The 18,669-nt window shown below is 38.1% G+C and overlaps 1 protein-coding gene across 1 annotated transcript in view; it reads right to left on the bottom strand.

The window, feature by feature from the left end:
- The window catches only part of MIPEP (mitochondrial intermediate peptidase), a 74,244-nt gene that overhangs the window by 43,536 nt on the left and 12,039 nt on the right, over positions 1 to 18,669 (bottom strand). Inside the window, exons 7-12 of the mRNA XM_027677878.1 lie at positions 17,023 to 17,179; positions 16,566 to 16,614; positions 15,885 to 15,945; positions 15,190 to 15,242; positions 1,209 to 1,362; positions 182 to 259 (exon numbers count right to left, since the gene is read on the bottom strand). Of these exons, the coding sequence (XP_027533679.1) occupies positions 182 to 259; positions 1,209 to 1,362; positions 15,190 to 15,242; positions 15,885 to 15,945; positions 16,566 to 16,614; positions 17,023 to 17,179 (552 nt within the window). The remainder of the gene's footprint in view (positions 1 to 181; positions 260 to 1,208; positions 1,363 to 15,189; positions 15,243 to 15,884; positions 15,946 to 16,565; positions 16,615 to 17,022; positions 17,180 to 18,669) is intronic.

Raw genomic sequence — 18,669 nt, 5'->3', positions numbered from 1 at the left:
CGGTTATTAAAAAAAAATATATATTACCTAAAAACACATTTCAAGTTACAGACTTTCCCTGTTTAAATTTATTTTAAATCGAGATAACTTTTACTAAAAACTTACACTGAACATAAATGGCACTAATGCTACACTCATTACTCAAATAAAACCCACACTAAAATCAGATCAAAAATGTTACCTGATGTGGTTTATCAGGTCGCTGAAAGAAGTCACAATAGATGTATCCTAGCAAACCTTCAGTTTCATGAACAACAGCCTGAAGAAAAAAAGAGTATCATTTCCACAGTGAAAGCACTGATAAGATGTGTAAATTGAAAATACAATATTCTAATTCAAAGATTTAAAATTAATAAATGCCAAATGAACTGGGAATAATTAATGTAAATTCAGTTGGTAATTTTAATTGAAAAAATTATATATAGAAAATTCACAGCTTGTCTCTCAAACTACAGACATTTCTGCATTTCACTCAAAACTAACCAGTCACAGATCAGTATTAAAAGTAGCCCTCAAATGTCAAACAGAAGCCAATTTACCATGGATATAAAAATAGAAAGAGTAAGGAGTCAATTTTAGACCCACAGGATATAAAGAACAGCAGCTCTTGCTGGAGGCTGGAGGTGGAAAAGCAGTGGAGAAGATCTGGCAGTCAATAAATGTAGGGAAGACAACAGAGGAACCTGGGAACTTGATGAGTAAGTTATTGCCCAAGTTATTGCCCAAGTTTTTATTTCCACCCACCCCTAAAAAGAGGGCAGAAAAATAAAAGGCATAAAAATCAATCGCAAAGTAAAGATGACATACAGAGTTAAAAAAATCAGGCAGACACATGACTGCTAGGATCCACACCTACAGCATTCTAGTCATCTGTGGTTATCTACAAATTGAAACAAAAAAAACTAGCAGGGCTCATTCAAAAGGACATCTTGAAAGGTACAGCAATAATCTCCAAACAGAAAAACTGCCTCTGATTCAGGCACCCTACACAGAGACATTATAAAGTTCATAAAATACCAAACATACAAAAAGCACTTAGAGAGTATAAAGCCCCTGAGGTCTAACTTCAACTAAAATTAGACAACTAGTTTGTCATTTTGATAGGTAACCAAGTAATTTAAAAAAAAAATCTGACTCATGGCTCACAGGAACACGCTGTCTTGTCTATCTTCCCTTTGGTTTCAGACGCTGGGAACAAGAATACTTACCAATTTTCGAACATCTTCAGACCAAATCTCTCCTCTCTTTGTCTGCTCAGCATAAAGGGAGATTCCTAACAGCTGACTGAACAAAGAGTTCAAACCTTCCATGCATGCCCCAAGAGAGAAAAATGGACAGTACAAGCCAGGATCAATGTTGTACCTAAGGAAATACAAGAATCCCAAATCAGTCAGTTAGCAGAGCTACATAAACTACAGTTTTCACCTTCAAGCCACAGGATGTGACAAAATACACTAATTCAGCCCCAAGGCCCTCACTAGGCATGCTTTATTTTTCAAATAGTGAAACTAAGTCACTAGTTACGGCACAGTGCTTAACAGTAACGTAATTTTTCTTATACTCAAATTTGGACATCAAATTCAACAGATGTTGATTATCATTTTCAGAAATGCGGTGAACATGTAGCTAAACAGATCATGGCAATACAATGGGTGGCCAAGCTGTGGCTTTTGATCCACAAGAGGCCACTGGCACTCAAGTGCCTTTCCCATGCCAAGGCTGCACTGTGTGACTGATCAGAAAAATGAGCTGGTTTTGGCTGTGGTGTAAGCCAAGTCCTCAGCTAGGGCAGGAAACCAACTGGTAAGCACTGCTGACTCTGCAGTCTTGTCTTTCACTATTTCTTTCAGCAACAGAAGCACCAAGGAGACACAATCACCTCCCATGCACAAATCACACCCCAAGCTCTGGGGACTCTCTTGAACCATGCAGAAAGTATCTTGCAGCTTTGGGCCACATGAAGATTTTAGTATGTGACATGGATTTCAAATATGGCCAAATTTCCTGAGCCTATCCTCAACCAACTATGTTCAAGACACTGGAGCACAGAAGACAATCACAGGGAGGAAGACACCATACATCTGCATGCACACATATAAACTGAGAATGAACAAAAAGTTCAAAAAGTAGTTCAGAGATGTATGCAACCTATAAGTGGGCTCAAACTTCCTGAGACTCTGACTCTAAAAAGTAAACACACTACAAGCGTATCAAGCAGACAAATGCTTTGTAAACTTACACCTTTCACAAGCTGCTCAGGACCACACAACTCTTCGGAGACAATAGCAAAATCAAAACTGGAATCTGCTTGCTGTGCATGCACTACAAATGGCAAAAACGTTCTTGTCTCCTCATTTCACATACAAAGTCCAAGTGTTATTTACACCATTTTCTGGAGTCTAAGACTAAAGACTGTTTAATTCTAGAGAATCACAGTCACTCCCTTCTATCTTCTTTCACGTTCTTGTGCTTTTGCTTCTTAGCTTCTTTGCTTCTAGAATCAGTTAGATTACAATAGCTGGACACCAAAGACAAGAACCATGCTGTTTTATGGCCTATGATCGAAAGACTTATAGACCAGCTGTGAAAGAGCCAGCTAGTCCCTATTCACTCACCTATCCTTCCTTCCTTCCCATTTCCACACAGAGAGGACCTAATAACGAAGCCCACTGGGGATACTGCATTTGCCAATGTGCTGCTTACAACTGCAGTTACGATTCACTACTCAGCTTCACTGCACTGCAAGGCACAGCAGGGTGGAGTTACTCTTCTAAGCCACAGACATGTTAAGGTATAAGATTTTGCTTATTTTCACACTACAAATGCAAGAAGCTAAAGCCAGTGTATTCCATTCTATTCTACTAGAACATAGAAAATAAAGCAGATTTTGCCTTAACTATACTGACACACTTTTTCTACATGCATAGCAACACTTGAATTCACACTTTGCATGCTTCCATACACACGTTTTCCTTCTTACTCAGAAAGGCATTACACCAAAAGAACGGAAATAAGCATGATACAAATCAGTTTAGATCAAGTTAGATCAAAAGACTTAAGCAAGTCTCTAAAAGAAAGCAGAAGAGATGAGTTCATTTCCATATAAACCACAGACATTTGTAGTACAGAGGACACTGATTCACACACAAAGCCCCTCCAGAAGTATAGAATTACAGGGTATGTGCTGAATATCTGGAGAATTTTTAAGTCAGCAAGTCCGCAGTATTGCAGCTCCTTCAAGAGTGGCGCTTTTCGGAAAACTTTAGCAGGTAAATGTCTCCAGACTCTTACAGAATCACCCTCCGATCACCTTCTGCCCAGATTGTTACATGAAAACTTAAACCCACCACTAAGTGCTTCAACCCTCCTGATTCTACTCTGAAGGTCTCCCTGCATACAGACTACAAGACCTGCAAAAATGACCCTTCATATAGCAGCAAATCATAACAGCTTCCATAATAGTTTAGGACTGCTTTTTGTCACATCACTCGATACCACATCTGTCACACTTGATACCATCATCCTACATAGCACTATGGTGATCAGTAGCACAAAGGTTGGAGGTCAGTGACCAGCAGTACACTATAGGGGCCAGTACTGGGTCCAGTCCTGCCTAGTCATTGGCAGATGACACCAAACTGGGTGTCAATCAAACTGTCCACCAAATTGGCTGATATATCAGAGGCTCATGGTGCCATCCAGTGGGATCTTGACAGGTTGGATGAATGCGCTGACAGGAACGTCCTGAAGTTCAAAAGGAGAAGTACAAAGTCCTGCACCTGGGAAGGAACAACCCCCAGCACCAGTATATGCTAGGGGACACCCAGCAAGAAAGCAGTTTTGCAGAAAATGTCCTGGGCGTCCTGGTGGACACCAAGTTGAACGTGAGCCAGCAATGGTTCCTTGCCACAAAGAATGGTATCCTGAGCGCATTAGGAAGTGCAGCAGGTCTAGGGAGGTGATCCTTCTGCTCTACTCAGCACTGATCAGGCTATTGCTGGAGTGCTGTGTCCAGTGCTGGTCTCCTCAGTACAAGAGAGACATGGACATACAGGAGAGAATGCAACAAAGGCCCACTGAGATGACTGAGGGCCTGGTGTGTCTCTCCTATGAGGAAAGGCTAAAAGATCTGGGACTATTAAGCCTGGAGAAGATAAGGCTCAGAGGGATCTTATTATTAAGGAGTATATATTTCTGAAGGGAGGGTACAAAGAGGACAGAGTCAGGCTCTTCTTAGTGGTGCCCAGTGACAGGACCAAAGACAATGGGCACAGACTGAAATATGAGAGGTTTCATCTTAACATCAGGAAACAATTTTTTTCCAGCGAGGGTGACCAAACAGTGGCACAGGTTACTCCTAGAGACTGTGGAGTCTTACTACTTGGAGATATCGAAAAGCTGTCTGGACATGATCCTGGACGCCTGGCTCTACGGGACTCTGCTTTAGTTGGACGTTGGACCAGACAACCTCCAGAGCTCCCTTCAAACCTTAACTGTTCTGTGAAGACGTTATATGTAGCCTAGGACTAAGAACACACAGCTGCAGTATGAGATAGATTCTAGCTTTATCAGAGGAGGACAACATTTCCTGCTGACTGCAAAGGATTAACACATTCAGTTGAAATACTGGACTAATGTGTTTGCTGGAGGGGTGAAGGAAAAAAAACTCTGAAACTACTTTTCGTCTCTGTCAGAAACACTGATACATACCAGCAGGAGAAAGCGATAATATTTCTTCATGGATAGAAGAGCTAACAGTAGTGTATTAGAGGGAGAAGATCACTTCTTCCTCATTCTTAGCACTCCTTGAACATTTACATTGTCCCCATGAACTTATCCCACAATAATGAGGCTTTCTGATAGGTATTTTGTAATACACAGTCACTATCCAAAGTGAGGGGAGTGGAGGGGAAATCAGTCTGTAATAGTTTTGTCTTTTTAAAAAAGCATGGTACTTATCCACCCACGCATAAAAATAGCAGTAACAGACTATAATGCCTTAAGGCAGGCTCCCCAGAGAAACTAGTCCCCTATTCTAGCTGATGTTTGAAGATGTGACAATCTTGACATTTTGAGTACATTGAGGTCCTGACTAAACAACCACTTCAGTAGAAACTGCACAGTTAATGTAAGCCTCTTCTGGTAGAACACTGTCAGGATCAAACCTCTCCAACATTTAATGAAAGATGTGTGTTAATGTTCCTCTTGCCAATGGAAAACCAAAAAAAAGTTTTGAAAAACAACTTTTTTTTATATAGAATGCCTAAACAAAATGTTTCTGGTTCTCATCTCACTTAATTGTCCATTTCTGCCTTGCCTATCACATCAGTGTGCAAACAAGATTAAAGCTTAAGATATTGAAAAATCCTCAAATACCACTAGTGTCTTATGAGACAAAACTGATTTTTAAATTACTTTTGGACACACCTGACAGCAATCAGCAGTAATTATTACACTCATTATCTGGCATGCATTTTTTATTTGTTTGTTGGCCAGTGCAATGTCATAGGAGTTATGGAGAAAGGGGTTAAAATTGTACTATAAAGCAATTATCACAATCAGATGATAACAATCAATAATACTTCAAAATGAGTACTGGGTACTAAAAAAGAAAAAGCTACTCCTCCAGGAAGTGCGTAATACATCTTCAAAAATCTTTGTCTAATACCAGTCTATACCCACTAAGCAGTAATCATTCCAGACACCAAAACACAGATTCCATTGCCAAGTGTTGAATTTGGTCCTACCTCATACGTACATGAACTCTGTTTTCACAAATTAAGTAAGACCAACCATAATTGAAGAAAGCCTAACCCCAAACTTGCACTGATTCCAGGAAAACTTTCTCTTTGGGCTTACTTAGGAATAGCAATTAGCCAAAACCTCAGCTATCTGAAGCTGATGTCCTATAACCAAAAACTCAGTTCCCAGAATTATTATTAATAGATGATCTTGCCTTTCAGTGGCAAGAGCAAGCATGTGACTGACTCTTTTCTGAGCCCCCACTTTCACGATTTAATGCTACTCACTGCAAAATGAAAGGTGTAACACTAGATAAGATTAGAGGACAAGGGGGAAAAAGGAAGAAATTAATTTAAAAGACTTGAATCTTTCCCAAAAATAAGAATACTCAGTGAACAGAACAGGAATTCCTGCAATCTCTACTAAATCTGCAAAACTTAAATCTGGCACATGGGTGTGGGTGGAAAAGTATTTGGAAGAGTTTACAAACTAGATGTTCCCTTATTGAAGATTCTTGGTTGATTCCAGGCACTCAAATGGTAGCAGCCATTAGCAACTTCATTGTTTCCAGATGACAAGAAAAAAAGCATCTGTTAGCTATGATTACCCAACCTCACTTACAACCTCATCACCTTAGTGAAACTGCAAGAACACAACATCCCACAGGCACAGTATTTCAGTGCTCAAATTCATACCAATCTGAAAACATGGTAGCACAACTTCTTGGCAGCAATGGAGGACTGCAACTGTGACAGCAATCCAAACTTTTCTTCCCTCAGCCCTTTGAATGAAATTTCTTATGCTGTCAAAGGGTCTGGGTTGTATCTTCAAGACGTGCTCTGACCTGGGCCAGATTATCTAAAAGACCACATAAAACTTCAAGATGAAGACTTCTATCAATACACTCTTTTAGCAGTTTAAATCGCCCTGTAACAAAGATAGAGCTTGTCTGTGTAGGATGCAAAGCCTTTCTGAGGGCTGATCCAAGACTAAAATGAATTTTTCCTGAAGCTAAAGGGAAAACTCAGAGTTCGCCATCTTCTATCCCAGGTGTATGGTCCTTCTTTGATCGATTTTTTTTTTTCAAATGTAAAACCAAGTGTATTTGTAAATGCACACAAAAACCTCTCAACAACACCCTACCAAAACCAAGGCATTCCTGCCTTGGCAGGAGGGTTGGACTAGATGATCTCCAGAGGTCTCTTCCAACCGTAACAATTCTGTGATTCCACTGCACATTACTTCTCTGTCAATAGAATGAAAGGACAAAAATTTCATTAATTATCTGATAGTGACTGACCCTACATAAGAAGGAGCAGAGTTTCCAAACTCCTACAGTTTAGCCTGCCCCTGAAATGCTCACTAGTCAGAGCAAACCAGTCTTCATAATCTACATGTTAATAACTGCTGATGATCCTACCGTGCATATAATTATTTTTATTATATGACATGTTAAAGCAGCAACCATTCTAGGGATCACTTTATGCATGATTTTCAAGCTGCTGTCAATTGTGAGCTTGAATAGTTGTACAGCTTTGTGCCTTCTATTTAAAATAAATAGTAAAAAACTGAAATAAAACTGCAAGAAGCAACTGCTTTAATATGAGCACACTCTTTGGCAAACGCCCTCCACATTTATTCAGGCAAGTTACAATTTTATCTCCAACAGGAAATGCATTCAAGTATTTTTGGGAACAGAAATCAGAAAGGAAATTATCATGACCCATACTGAACTATGCTAACAGGCACTCTGCTACCAGGAAAATTTCTGCTTAGGGTTACTGATACTAGCCAGAAAGGTTAATGTTCTAGAGACAGACAGTTAAAACCTGCATTGGAAACCAGCTGGAGCTCCATTTAGTGATGACAAATACTGCAAAGAAGTGCCGGAAGACAGATTTTCTTGTATGCTGTAATTTGCAGCTTGCTTAGTGCTCCAGAAGAGCAGACAGATAGAATTCAGTGGGGAGGATCACGCACATGGTATAGTAGTGTCTCTAGCAAAACATTATTCTACCATCTCCAAAGCCCACAAACACATGGAAACATGGTTACAGCAATTCCTAAGGAAGAAAAAGGATTCAGGTCAGCTAAGTAATCCAAGGCAAGAATCAAACATCCTGTCTGGATATCCTTTCACTTAAAATGAGAGTTCTGGGCTCCAGGAAGGTGATTCAGACTGCTTCAAATAGGCACCTTAGGATGCCTATGTCACCAGAGAAAGGCAGACACAAATACTACAATATTTCAGGCTTAATAAGGTACCAACTAGAAGTAACTAGCGGAAGGTTTGAGCTTAGCTATGAGCTCTTGTTTCTCTGTAGAACTTAGGCTTCCCTGACTGGACACAATTACTAATCCAAAAGATGACTTCCTGAAATCAGGAAGACTTGTACATGACTAGATATCAAAAAAAAAAAAAAAGATTGCTTTTAGTTTCAATGTAGGAAATATCATATAACATTTATTTTTTTTAAAAAATGGACACCAGCACACACTCCCTCTGCACAAATCAGAAACAGCATCAACAAATATATATATGAACCCATCTACAGTGGAAAACAAAACTTTCTTCTGTGCCAAACTTTCAGTTAGTTACTTTAATTAAAAAAAAAAGATAAAAGTGAAGGTTTAAAGCAGTCCCTTTTATTGTAATAATGAACCTTAAATTATTTTGTTTCTCCTGTAGAATTGCATAACCCTCATGCCTAAATGTCCAAAACTGTGAAAAACTGAGATGCACAAAAATGAACAAAAGAAATTTGCTCTGCATTCACTTTTTCTTAAAATATATTCCACTAACTTAATTCACTCTGAACATCTCATTTCAAACAGCAATGCATTTGTATTTATAATGAAGCCCAGAAAAGAATGAACATTTTCTCATATACTTTATGTCAGAATGTGAGCTCAGAAACTTTACAAAGAGAAATCTCAGTACTCTCCTAAAGAAAGTAGAAATATCAAAGAAAACAGTAGTTTCTTTGTTGTAAAAAATTCCTGCTTTATATTGAAGGATTAACTACGTTTAAAAAATCCAAACAACTTACTTTTACAGTATATAGCCCAGCGCTACTTTTAAGAGAAGTAAAGTAGCCAAACCAATTTAAAAAACAATTTTGAAAAGAAGTTAACTGACACAATGAGGTTTGGTTATTCTTCAAGAACAGCAGGCTTCAAACAAAAAGGCTGTGTCCCTGTGAAGAACAAAGATGTAGTATGTGATTATAAATAATTATTTCTAAGCTTGTATGACTTCACTGAGTCTAAATAAAATGCAGACTTCTAAAATCACTTTCATTTAAGCTGTATGCTTGGAAGGAAGCTAGGACTATTTTGTGTAGCATGACTTTCATCTGTTCTATTAAGAATGCTTTTTATAAACTTGGACGTTAGGGATATTTGAGTCAGGATCACCATTCTTCAGAACATGAGCATTCAGACTCTTAACAACTGTAAATGAGTTGCTTGTCAAGAATTCTTATCAATGGCTATTAAATGTTGCAGTGGCTCCTCCATCCATGTCATGTCATGCCATGTCATGTCATGGCTAGGCTTCACGAACGAAGATTTGGGAAGAGCTCTACCCACGTTTGTTGCAAGCGCATTGGTGGCTAAAAAGGCCAATACGAGATAGGCATGTCCGGTTGCAAAAGGCACAGCAGAAAGACTCCTTAGATGGTATATTCTACAAGGCTCGATTCTTTCTGTGTTGTCTTTTCTCCTCAAGGGTGATCCTGTGAGCTTTCTCAAAAGCATCAGCAGAGTTATAGATGGTGTGTCTCCAGGCCTCCCAATTGGAGGCCAGAGTAGTCCCTGATATATCCTGACTTTTTTTTTTTTGAGAAAAATTATTATCCTGTTGATATCCACAAAAACATAGAACACTAAGTTAACTATCTCTAATAAAACAGATCCTGTCAAAACTTCCAAAGAAACTTGAAAAAATCTTGTTAGTGGAAGATAAAAGTGAGATGAACCCCTCAGGTTAACTTAAAGAGATCAAGACAAGGAAAATCCCTTCCAATTTTCATTACCTGCCAGACTCTGAAATTAATTCTTTACCTGAAGGGATATTCTTCACCATGATTTATAGAAGACTGGATTTCTTAAAAATAATAACAATAATAATAATAGAAAGCCTTTGTACTCTCATCAACCATAAACTAGCACCTGTATTTCACATTCCTTTTTTCTTTCTGTTAATTGTACTTCATAGAATATTTTGGAGGAGATCAAGGGGTAATTTAGAATATTGGTATCGAAACTGTACACAACTTTTAGATTTGACTTAGTTTTCACATCAGCAACAATTTCTTTGTCCTTCCACAATGTTTTGAATAAAGAAATAATTCTTGAAACTTGAATTCTGCTTCAAAGCAATCCTTTTTAGCAACTTTTGGGCTTTCCTTCAGAAAGCTTAGTACACTACCTTTAGTGACTGGTAAGTTAAATGGACTTTCTGCACCCACATTAGATGATTTAACAGAGGGCATGCCTTCCCTTTCTTATAAACAGATTGTTATAGAAAGTTATCCTCCTCTTTGAGCACTTTGATTGAAAGATTTCCTGGGTTTTTTTAAATTTTGTATTAATTTTCCACTTCAGCTTTCAAATTGAACAGAGTGACAGTTTTCTCACACATTCCACAAAGGCTATTTTTCCACATGGTGTTCCCAACAAAGAACACTTTTTTCACAGAACTAAAAATAATTTAACAAAAAGCAGCCATGAACAAGTTTCTTTACTAGTAACCTGCAAATCTCAACATTAGCTGAAGCTTTTAGGATCTTGAGAAACATCCATTCATCTTTTCATACCTTGCTATTAAACCTACCCCTCTAAAAAAAAAATTAAAGTGATGCCCACTCTCTCCTGAAGCCTATGAACAGTCTCAAGAAGAAAGGAGGTGAGTTATTCCTAATTTCTGTTTAGCTACCTCACTCCAAGATCCAAAATGCCCACAGTTGCCATGATGGCTTCTCTTTCCTACACATCAGGAAACTGGCTTATTTTGGTATTGATCTCTCATCCCTAAAGCTGATCTTCTTTCTGCAGTCCCAAAGAAATGGACTAGCAAAGAATCCAATATCCTGCAAGCACATTCCATCTGCAAGTTGAATAAAATCTGGGACACTTTGGCAAAAATCCCAACAGTGAATTATAGCCAGTGAAGTCAACCCAGCCTGATAAGAACCACAGGTTAGGGAAACAGGAGTTAATACCAAATAGACTAAGCTCACACCACTGAGGGTTCTCAAGAACAGTTCTGTATCTCTCTCAGAAGTGGCTTAAGCACAGTCAATCGCACCTTCAAGGCAAATAGTTGACCTCAAAAAATCTCTTCCAGCATTTTCAGCGTAATTTCCTGTTGTATTTTTTCCTCTGACCCGGAAGAAGTCAGCAGGACTACCACATCTTTGCAAGATCAGGGCCTTGAGAATTACTTATAACTGCAGCTGCACTTACTGAGAAGTAATGAGATTTAATTAATACTTTGGTACTTGTCTGTACTAAAACTCAACATTATTATTTTTATAATATACATATTAGACATCTTCTTACTCATTAGATGCTGAAGCATGTTCTAGCATTCACTGTTTTATTACTCTTAGCCTGCCAAAATTCTTCAGGTTCTTCTAATTACTCCATCTTTTAAGATTCTACTACCATGAATTTCAGACTTCTGTCTTCTTTTTCTCTTAAATGTACATTTATACTGGCATGTATTTTCCCTGCCGCTTAAACTGCAGCTACATTACACTCTCGCGAGCATAGGCCTAAAGCCAGAGAGGCTACTTAACGTAGTCTTGGAGAAAAAAAAAAGTAAAAAAAAAAAAGTAGTAAAATATCCTGTTACCGTTAATGGGATGCTTACACTTTTGAAGTAGGATCAAGTTTCCAGGGAAAAGACTTGGTGAAAGGCCACAATAAAATTGTTGTGTCCGAATTTACAGACAGACAAACCGAACTCTGTGACTTGACCCTGGAGCGCCTCCTGCTGTTCAACCGCAGAACAGCAGCAGCGGTCAGTAACACTGTGCAAGCAGACTGACAATAAAGGCAACACGCTGTGACAGCAAATGGCACTAGAACTCAACAGAACGCATGGGGACATCCTGCATTCCTCAGAAATAAATATCCAGCTCTTAAAATTAGTTACTACAAATCTAATGAAGGATTTGTTTCCTTAATCCTGTTTCAACAAAGAATAAATGCATATTTAGAAGATAAAATATATAAATACATTTAAAATATCCAACATGCAAATATAAAACATACACATGAAAAATATGTCATGAATTTCAATGTCATTTCAGATGTAGATGGTCAAAATCTGGAGAAGTAAAGAGGAAGTACAAGATCTCATCAGGGATCACACTGTCTAATGCTCCCTCTGGTCCCAACATTCCTGTTTGCAAATATGGTTGTATAGATCAAACTAAGAAACAGTAAATCTTTTCCAGCAGACACAGACACTGTCCCGTCCGATATCTCTTGCAACCTTAGTGCTGCATGTTCGACATATCAGAAATCAGTCTCTTTTTTCATACCTACATTTGTAAAGATAACTTGCATCTTATGTACACACAGGAAATTATGGGTCTGTATATCAGCTAGAGCCACAGTAATAACAGCAGTACAAAAAATATACCCCAAAGCATACATTTCCTTCCCTTTCAACAAAAACATTCTACTAAGCAAAAGAAAAGAGAAATTCCTAATATAGAAATCCACAAACTACTACTGAGTCGCAAAACATGACACACAAAAACATAAGCCATGCTATTGAGTACTATTAAGAATACAACCATTGCATTTCTGTAATAGACATAAAGCTAAAAGTAAATTTCTTCCAAAACAGGAAAACCCTTGATGAACAAAAAAAATTATCTACTAAGCAAAAAGAATCCTAAGAAAGAGAGAAATGCAAGACAGGTAAATAAATCTTGTTTGAAAATACATTTTGTCATTCCATGATGCAAACATGCAACATAAAACAGAATACAAGAAGTAAAAAATAAATTATTTATTGATCTTATAAATAAATAAAATGAAACCTAACACTTTTTTTTTAAAAGCACTATTTTCCCACGGAAAAAAACAAACAAGGAAAACAACACCACTTTTCCTTAGTTACATAATTTAATACTGCAAGATAGTTGGCTCAGTTAGAAAGACAGTAACAACAAATAGCCAAAAGTCAAATTCCAGCCAGCATGAAGCTTTGTGTGACACATAACAGTTCTCATCTTCCAGTTACAGAAGTGCTGAACTGATCATACCATAGCATCCAAGAAGCATTCAAACTGAGTCAAACTGAGGTAAGTACAAATACAAGATAAAGGACAGTGGAATCACATTTGCATAGCTAATAAGTGAAAAATAGAACGCATTTAGGGCACAGACATGATAAGGTATATTCCTGTCCTCTGGTTGTTGTATGAATACTCTGACTCTTGCCTAGTTTCAGTCACAAAGCACAGCCTCTCATACTATGCAGTGGAAAAACGAATTTTACTTTTCAGGGTTGATTACCTAGTATCCAGTACCCTGTTAAACATCTGCAGTATGGGCACAATGAACGTAAAGCATCATTCAGTCATAGATCAAAAACTCTTCCCAAAGACAGACCACTGTCCAGAAAACAGAACAGTGAAAGACCTAAGCCCTTGGTTTTTAGTGTAGCAGTTCTGCACACAGTGGAGAGGAAAACCACTTTTCCTTCCATCTTGTAGATGCTTGTAGATCTGCCATAAAAAAATACTCCCACCCAGCCTGGAGGGAGAAAAACACTGGGCCCCAATCCTGCACTGTAATCAGGGAGGCCCTACATAGGTTCAGGAGACGCGTCACACTGATTGAGCTTCCAGACTTGGTGCCTGAATAAATAAAAAATAGTAAAGATACATTGCCAAGGTCTGTGTCTGTTTTACCTGCAGCTCTCCCTTCATAAAGCTACCATACAATTCTTAAAGTAACTTAATTGGGTCTCTTACAAAGCCCCACAAGGAAAGGAAATATTTTCCTTCCTAATGCCAAAATATGCAGAATAATCTATTTGTAATCATCAGCAACTCAATTATGAGATGGTTAGCTTTATGTGGTGATCTAAGAAGTGCAATAAGACCAATAAGACTAAGGACAATAAGCATCAGAAGACACTCCTCCAGGAGGAGAAAAAAACAAATACAGAGCCTTCTACCCCTAAGACTCTAACCTTTATGGCACAAACCAATTCCGAAAACAGGGAAAGCAGACACTACAGGAAATGCAGAAAATAAATACGACACACGGACAGTAAATTTCGTTAACATTTGACAGCATATTAAGCATTATGAATCAGAATGTAATTCTTGCTGTTTTGAAAACATTACACAGGCAAGGTAAAGTAGATCTGTTAGCTACAGGATAGTATCTTGAATGAGTATGGCAGTCCTCTTCCACTGCCTGCTGCTGACCACTCCTAAGCATATGCTGTGGAGCACTGTGTGCTCTGGCATTGGCTACTGGGAGCAGTTCTAGCAAATGGATATTCCTATACCACTCCTGCATGGGAAGTTCTACTCACCTAGGACACGCATGTTGCTACACACACCTAGCTCAGTTCCCATCTCAGCATGCAGTAGCTTAAGACAAGGCCAATATTAGAGCTGCTGCTCAAAAACTACTGCGTCACAAAGTACAAGAAAGCAGCAGAACAGCCAGGCCAACTGCTGGCAATCTTCCATTGTCATGTCTATACTACTTTAGCTTTCTGATCCAGAGTAAACTACTATTTTAATCAGACACATCTAGTCTGTGTTTGTTTAAAAAACAAAAACTTGCAAATCTGCAATGCAGGAAGATTTTTCCTCCCCCTCTAGTGAGACAAGCACAACTTTCAATTATTTTTTCCAACAGAAACCTAAAAGGTCACCGCTGCTGATCTAATATAAGCGACATGCAGGGCTCATGTCTTTCAGAGCTGACATCTCATTATGTGCAATGGTCTTGTGCACAATTTAAGTCTGTGTAAAGGATTTATTTCCCGTCTTTGCAAGAGAGATAAGAATGAATTCTATTCATTAACAGTGATGATCTACTCAAGAAGTTGGATTGTATTCAGTGATCAAAATTTATTTTTAAATATTACTAGAGCTCAGCTAAGAACTAAAAGCAAAACAAGAATAATGATTTTCTATCTGTTCTGAAACTTCTTCACTCTCTTTTATCTTCAAAGAGGGACAATACTTCCCTGCAAAACAAGAGAGGAGCCAAAAACTTCTACGGGCATTCCAGCAGTAACTAAGAAACATTACAAACAACTATCTCACCAGATAGTATTTATTTTTTAATATCGGAGTACATCTTCAAAGAAAGCAATCCTGTTTACATTGAAAACTTTCTTTATCCTTATTGCAAGGACACTCATTTACACTACAATAAGGAACATAAGGAGCTTACCTCTCAGCACGGAGGACACCACTGTAGTAAGGGTGATCCCACGGCATCAGTGTCTGAAAGAGAATTCCAGCTTATAATTACAATAATGGACAACAAGTGAACCCAAAGTAAAAGTTCTGTTTCCTTTGAATATTTTTGCAGTTTCAACAAGGCACAGAACTTTAAAATATAATGGGAAGTAGTCAGTGCTAAAACCATCATTGGTAATAGCATCATATATCATAACCTAAAACCTTTATTTTCTTATCATTTCTTGCAGATTGTTCTTCTTACTCAACTATATAATAGGACTTCATACCAGATTTCAAGAAATACACTCAATTCAAATGAAAAGATAAACCTAAATATGTACAGAATTAAGACATACAATATACTATAAAAAATGGACATGCATCTAACCTAGAGTACAGCCTTTACTTTTCAAATGAGTCAATTAATTTAAAACAAAGTGATACTCCCTTTCACCACTTCACATTTTGGTTATCTCAGTATCACTTTGTATATACCAACAGTTCTCTCACATTCAATGCTTGGTTTTAATACAGCAACTCAGCAGTCAATATGAAGCCAGAATGTATCTCTAATTCTACTATGTCTTGTATACTAAAATAGAGTTAATTGTACAACAGGGCTAGCTTATACTATACTTTTAAAAAGAAACAAAACGGATCACCACATACAGAAATGTAACTTACTGAATTCTGGGGGTTGAGCTTCGTTTTCATCTTTGTCATCATTTCAAAGTCTTTTTGAGTTCTGAAAAATATTTTTATGATGAAAGTGTTATGAAATATTTTTGAGCACTGTAATACAGCACACGATGATACTCCATCCTAAGAAAATGTCCATCATCAGAGATTTACAGTACTATACAAAATAGCAGGCCCACATATCAGGGTAAAAAAACTTCTCCATTCAGCTTCTGTCATTCAGGTACCTTTAAATTAAGTCCCTCTTACTCCAGTTATACAGCTCCAAAGCATTACTATACACCCCATTTATACACAGTGATGAAACTGTTTCGTGCTGTGTGGAACTAAGGGAGGCAAGATGGACAAACAGGAATTTGTTTACAGATGTAAAATATATGGAGTTGCGCACATGGCAAGAAGACCAGGAGAGGTGTTCTTCTACACTTCAACTTGGTCTTCTTGTTTGCTGTTAACTGCATTTCTTGGCACATCATTTGTTGCATTTAGTCCTGGGTGTTCTCTGATCACAGGCACAGAATTTATTCTAAGCAAACAGCTCGTCTCAAAACTCATGCTTTTTGCTTCATTGGAGCATATAATAAGCAGCACTTAATAGTGCACAAGTCCCTCTATTCTTGAAATAAAGAGTATGGTTAAAAAAATAACTTAATTGAAAAGACATACCTTTTAGACAACTGGTCAGAAAGCTTCTCCAGAAATTGTCTTACTGTCTCTGGAAGGGGGGGGAATATAAAGGAAATTATTTTTTCCCTTAAAGGATGTTAAGTTTACATCAAAATATTCCAAACAAAAAAAAATCCCTTGGATTTTTTAATAAACTACTCCACTGACATCGTTTCAAGAGAATTTAGTACTACATTTACTTTGTCACGTGCAGAGATAATGACAACTTCATAATCTAGGGAGTGAGCATCAATTCTGAAAAAAACTACTAGTTCCTACTCAGTGAGTATTGTCATTTACAGAGAGAATGAATATGGCATACAGCAAAATGTAACTGCAATAAAATACTTCACTGGAACAAATATGTGTAAACTTAGCTAAAGAAACCAACCTTTGACCATACATCTAACACAGTGCATTTGATTTCTCAACATGTCCTTCCACACACGCCTTATACCTGGATTTTTGGCCATTGTACCCTGAAGAGCCCTGTGGGCAAAGGTCTCATACCCAACCAACTGTGCCAGACTGTTTCGGCTAGCAAGCAATTCCTCCAGTCGGCTCAACTGCTGAGCATTAGAGTGAAGAAAAATCTTGTAAGCAGCTTCTCGCACCTAATACAAGGAAAAAAAAACAAACCAAAAAAAAAGATAAAAAGGCCACTCTTACTACAGTGCAATTTTTAAGGGAAACAAGTGACACATCTAAAGATCTGGAGTGACAGCTGTATTTCATTGACATTGTTGGGTAAAGGCCTAAAGCCTTTTAACAATAGTAATTACAATTGCCTGACAATTACAGCTCTCTTACCCATCAAAGGTGGAATGAGGAAATGCAATGAGACAATCTAACATATCAAGACTGCCAAAAAGGCTCCTGTTCTCTACTCCTGTCAACAGTCCCCTCTCTGCTCATTGTCTCCCTCCTTCTGCCAACATCTGTGCTTCTCCGACCACTCTGTGGGCCGCCTTAACTAAAACTTCTGAAAATAAACCCAAATTGTTTTCTGCACATCAGTTAAGCTGGCTTGTGTAAGGATCTGATAAGAAACAGAGACAGGGTCAGGGGAAAAAAAGAAAGGAAAAGCCTTATTTCTTTTGTAGCAGAAAGCTATTAGTCTGCCCATCTACCCACAAACTTTCTCGTTTTCTCCAATTTCTAGTTTGTTTGAGTTTTTTTGTAACTCTGAAAAAAAGAGTTACTTAAAGACAGAAAATCTGATAAAATGCTCTTATGTTTCACAAACCAATTGAAGATAATCTTTTTTTTGTTCATATGGAGTAAACCCAAGAAATCCAGCAACAATTTATGCCTGCCTTCATCTGAAATAAGCTTCTCTCTTGGACAATACATTGAACAAGAATGCAGGTCCTGAGTTTAGAAAAAAATATGAATATAAAAATTTACAAGTCATTTTGTACCTGTTCTGTTCCACCAGGTTTTCATTTTGAAAAAAAGCAAATAAAGTAAGAAAGATGACTGACCTTCCTTGAACGCAGTTCAGTGCCTTTGCAGCAAAGGCCAACAGCATACTCTGCTACAAGTGCACAGCCATCTGGTCCATGTATGTCCAGACAATATTTGAACTACAATGTCCAGATTTACGTTCCACAGGACAATGACAATGACATATACTAGAGTGGGCCCAGCACAGGGCCACCAAGTTGTTTGGGGGCTGGAGCACATGAAACAGAATGGAGGCTGAGAGAGCTGAATTTGTCCAGCCTAAAGAAGAAAGAGCTCAAGGGAGTTCTTAATCTTCATCTACTTCGCAGTCAGGCGTAGAGAACATGCAGCCAGACTGTTCTTGGAGGTACAGTGCAAGAGGAGGAGATGTAATGGACACAAGCTACAAGATGAAAAATTCCAACTTGATACCGGGAAGAAATAATAGTAGTGAGGGTGGTCAAACACGCTGCCCAGAGAAGCAATGGAATCTCCATCCTTGGACAGTGTTCAAAACTCAACTGAACGTGTCACTGAGAAACCTGATCTTCTTGATCGAGCTCTGAACAGACTCAAACTGACAAGTTCCAAAAGTCCCTTCCAACCTAAATTATATGATTTCTAAAGAGCCTTTCCACAGACCTGCCCCAGAGAACTG

Source organism: Neopelma chrysocephalum, unplaced genomic scaffold, assembly GCF_003984885.1.
Source record: "Neopelma chrysocephalum unplaced genomic scaffold, ASM398488v2 Primary Assembly neopelma1_43, whole genome shotgun sequence".
Classification (NCBI taxonomy): domain Eukaryota; kingdom Metazoa; phylum Chordata; class Aves; order Passeriformes; family Pipridae; genus Neopelma; species Neopelma chrysocephalum.
The sequence above is the reverse complement of the archived record's forward strand: the minus strand, read 5'-3'. Positions and strand labels throughout refer to the sequence as shown.